Source organism: Chrysochloris asiatica, unplaced genomic scaffold (genome assembly GCF_000296735.1).
Source record: "Chrysochloris asiatica unplaced genomic scaffold, ChrAsi1.0 scaffold00004, whole genome shotgun sequence".
Lineage (NCBI taxonomy): Eukaryota > Metazoa > Chordata > Mammalia > Afrosoricida > Chrysochloridae > Chrysochloris > Chrysochloris asiatica.
The window spans coordinates 32,252,783-32,256,828 of NW_006408522.1; the positions used below are offsets into that span (position 1 = coordinate 32,252,783).

A 4,046-nucleotide genomic window follows, 5' to 3' on the forward strand; every position below is an offset into this window, starting at 1 on the left:
CAGAAAAAAAGAGGAAGACCCCCAGCAAGATGGATTGGCAAAATGGCAGCATCAGTGGGCTCAAGCGTAGCAACAATAGTGAGGTTGGCCCAGGATTGAGCACAACAGGTTGGCCCTGTTGTGCATAGGGTCGCTATGAGTCGATACCAACTTGGTGGCACCTATTAGGCCAAAAAAATGGAGTAAATTAAATTTTTCATCTGTAAATGCATTTATTTTTTAGCATTTGGTCATCCTGCTTTTTAAATTGTGCTGTCTTTTTATCTGTCCTTATATGTGATTGCTTTCTCATGTAATTACAGTACAAAGCCTTTAATTTTTTTTTTTAATTATCATATTGGAAATGTCTAGCATTTGAAATAGTTACTGAAGTATTAATGAATTTTCTACCGGCTGCAGGTAGCTGTAGGTAGAAATGCTAATAAGTATCAGAATGACTTAGGTGTCTTTTGCTATTAAAAAGTAAAAATATAGAAATACAAAACTGTGACTTTGTTAAAAAAAAAATTTGTAATTCTCTCTTTAAAGGAATTCCTCAGATCTTGTTGCTCCTTCTCCTGATGCTTTCCGAACGACCCCTTTAATCATACCTAGCAGTCCCACAGAGCAAGGCGGGAGAAAAGGTGAGCTCTCATGACCTGTTTCTGTTGATTTCAGAGTAGAAGAGAAGCAGCACTTCTGCCTTGTGAAATGCACTGTGTACATTAGAAATCTGTGACCTACGTTATTCAATAGCACTCAGGTCTATATCCTTAGGCTATGCCTTCATATAAAGTACTCTTTTTGGTTCTTTGCTTTTCTACTGCTGGTTCCTCTGGAAAGTCTGTGTTGAATTAATTTTTATAAAAGACCCTTAAGTGAAATGTTTTATATTTTTAAAGTCAAACTGTAATGAGTTAATATAGTCAGGGACTAGAGTTTTTGCTAAAGGCCCAGTAGTAGCATATTACTGGTGAGAGGAAATCAGAATTACAGTTTTTGATCTTTGTAGCTTAGTTTTGCTGGTATTAAAATAGTTTTAGCTAAAGAATGACTAGGCCCTGGAGGTGGAAATTTTTATTTCTTTCACTCCCTAGGCAGTTTTAGTGATTTTGGATTACTTTATTTATAAGAAAGCTGTACTTTTTTCTTGTCAAATTTATCTCATTATTTAAACTTCATTTGCTCTGCCTTGGTCTTATATCCAAATCATTAAAAATATTTCTAAATTCTATCTCCAAAGCCTTTCCCAATAAATTCCACGATTTTCTCGTTTTTATTCCATATGCCAGTAATTGGTACAATAAAAGAAAACAAAAGACCCAAACCCTCTGCCATCAAGTCGACTCCAATTCCTAGTGACCCTTTGGAGGGCTCTCAGCTCTGCTTGTGTACGGGACTAGAATGCCTCATCTTTCCCGTGTGGAGCAGCTAGTGGGTTTGAACTGCCCATCTTGCAGTAGCAGTCCAGTGTTTGTCCTAAAGTGTATGCCAGGCACTATTCTGGGTGCTTCACTTCAGTTTTTCTCATTAATGCCTCGCAACATTCTCAAGCAAGAGCTAAGTATTGCTTTTTCATTCCCATTTAAATATTAGGGAACTGAGGCACAGAGAAATTTCTTAACTATATGTCATGGAGGCAGGATATTTAACTTTTTTTCAAGTGTAATTTATCCATGACAAAATATAATCTTAACTGTCTTTCTTTTGCCACAAAGTTTGTGTCTGTTTTGACCTTGAAATCATATGTAGGCAATGAAATGGACTAGTCCATGTGTAACAAAGCATGATTAATAACATTTACAGTAAAACATAAAAATGTCACTACATTCTATTAAAAGTCCTCTTAATGCAGATTGAGTTTATTCTTAGAACCATTGCTTCTGTCTGTCTGTAGTGTGAACATTGAAAAAATAATAACAATAATCGTACTAAAAGTGCTTTGTTTCCTGATTGTAAACATAATTCTCATTATAGAAATTTTGGAAAGTAATGAGAAGAAAACAGAATCACCTGTGGTAGCACAATGTAGATGTAATTACAATTAGTATATGGATATATTTCTTCTTAACCTGTTTTCTATCCATAAATATTAAAAAAAAATTTTATTAAACTGGGATTGTTTGTATATATGATTTTTATTTTCATGTAACATATTTTCTCTGTATTTTAGACTTAATGTGTTTGCTTATTATATGCATATAACTATAGGATTATATATCCTGTTTATATTTGTGTTTTTTGTTGTTTTTCTTATTAACTTAATGCCTTTATAGGAGTCCTGGTGTAGCACTGTAGGATAAGCAATGGACTGTTAATCAAAAGGTTGGTGGTTCAAACTCAACAGCTGCTCCTCCGATTCATACAGGGTCTCTATGAGTCAGAATTGACTTAACAGCACTTAACAACAACAGTGTTTTTATAAATTTTAGAGCAATGAGTATGTAGTAAGTGATTTGCCATGGTAAGAAAGGTCAAAAGGTACAATGAAATACTCAGCCCAGCTATGGTAGTGTTATAAAGGACTGCAGCACCAGATCCCTAACCTAGAACTGAACTAAACTGCAATCTGTGAGGCTGTGGCCAAGCTCAGCAAGTGAGGGTGGGTACTGAGGTCAGAGACGGGAGGGATAGAGGTGACCTATAGCATGAGTATAGAGAAAAACTAAATAGTGTAGGCAGTTTGGCGGATGGTCTTGAGGTAGCTTAGTTAGTTAGGGTCACGTTCCAAAACAGGGAAGAGGGATTATGATTCAAATAGCTAGTTAACTAGGCTGGCTCTGAGGAGAAGGTCCTTTTAGCCTTAGGTAGGTATTATATCATGGGAAAGTAGTGTGTTTTATTGTGTGTGTTTCCTTCTCTGTGTCAGGCTCATGTGTCTTGTATGTCTTGGTTCTTTGATAAATCAGTGCTGATTAGAATTTTTTTTTTTTTCTTCCTCTGTCTTTGCTTTGCCATCCATTTGCTGCTTTTCAAGGTCTATGGCAGAATTATACGATAGGTAAATTATTATCGTTAATCTTAAGCAAATACATAAAACTGAGTTATAATCAGGAAAAGGACTCAGAGGAGCCAAGTTAATTTAGTATCGTATGGATGAGTAAGACATATCCCTAGATTAGCTCCATTTTAAATATATAACTAAATAATTTCGAAGTGTGGATTCTCTCCTAAAGAAGGGCTTTTGGAGCTTGTTGTTATTGTTGTTAAGTACTGTGGAGTCGGTTCCAACTCATAGTGACCCTGCACAGAGTTTCCAAGGCTGCAAATCTTTATGGGAGCAGAAAGCCTCATCTTTCTCCTGCGGAACAGCTGGTAGTTTCTAACTGAAAACAAAGTCACTATCTTTGTAGAAGCAGGAATTTCTGTGTTGTTGGAACATGAGTAACGTTGATGATTAGTTTTCATTTGTTTTAAACCAGATGAGCCAATGGACATGTCAGTGTTATCTGAGGAAGGAGGAGGAGAGCCTTTTCAGAAGAAAATTGATGATGAACGAGTGGAGACAGAAAATCCACCTGAGCCCTTTGTGTCACCACAGGCCTCAACACCGGTGTCTCAGAGCACGCCAGTCTTCACTCCCGGGTCACTTTCTGTCCCATCCCAGCCTGAATTTTCTCATGTGGGTATTGTAGAAAGAGATTTTTCTTCTTCTTCTTTTTTTTTTTTTAAATAACTTTATTGACATACAACATATAAGCTATAAAATTAATGTATTTTAAGGGTATAATTCAATGATTTTATTTGTATGTTTACAGAGTTTTGCAACTGTCATCACAATTACAGTTTTTAGAACATTTCCAAAATCTCCTAACACCTTGATATAGTTTTCACATTTAAGTTTTGTCCTTTGTTTTCAAAGTTTGAAAGTTACAAAGTTGAGAGGGACTTGAATAATATTTTGCATTAGAACAATTACCGCTGTTACTTTTGTATTTTCAAAATGTCTGCTTTTTAAAATGTAGTTTAAAGTAAACTTTATCTTCTTTTTCTTTACACAACTTTAGAAATGATGATTTTTCAGTGTTACATTGTCTTCATATTACCACTATCTAAAGTTGTGTAAT

At 35.4% G+C, this 4,046-nt stretch overlaps 1 protein-coding gene across 2 annotated transcripts in view; it reads left to right on the forward strand.

Annotated features, from left to right (window-relative positions):
* The window catches only part of TP53BP1 (tumor protein p53 binding protein 1), a 137,329-nt gene that overhangs the window by 29,182 nt on the left and 104,101 nt on the right, over window positions 1-4,046 (forward strand). For both annotated transcript variants that reach the window (XM_006831718.1, XM_006831719.1), the window contains 2 exons: window positions 529-623; window positions 3,402-3,601. In XM_006831718.1, the coding sequence (XP_006831781.1) occupies window positions 529-623; window positions 3,402-3,601 (295 nt within the window). The remainder of the gene's footprint in view (window positions 1-528; window positions 624-3,401; window positions 3,602-4,046) is intronic.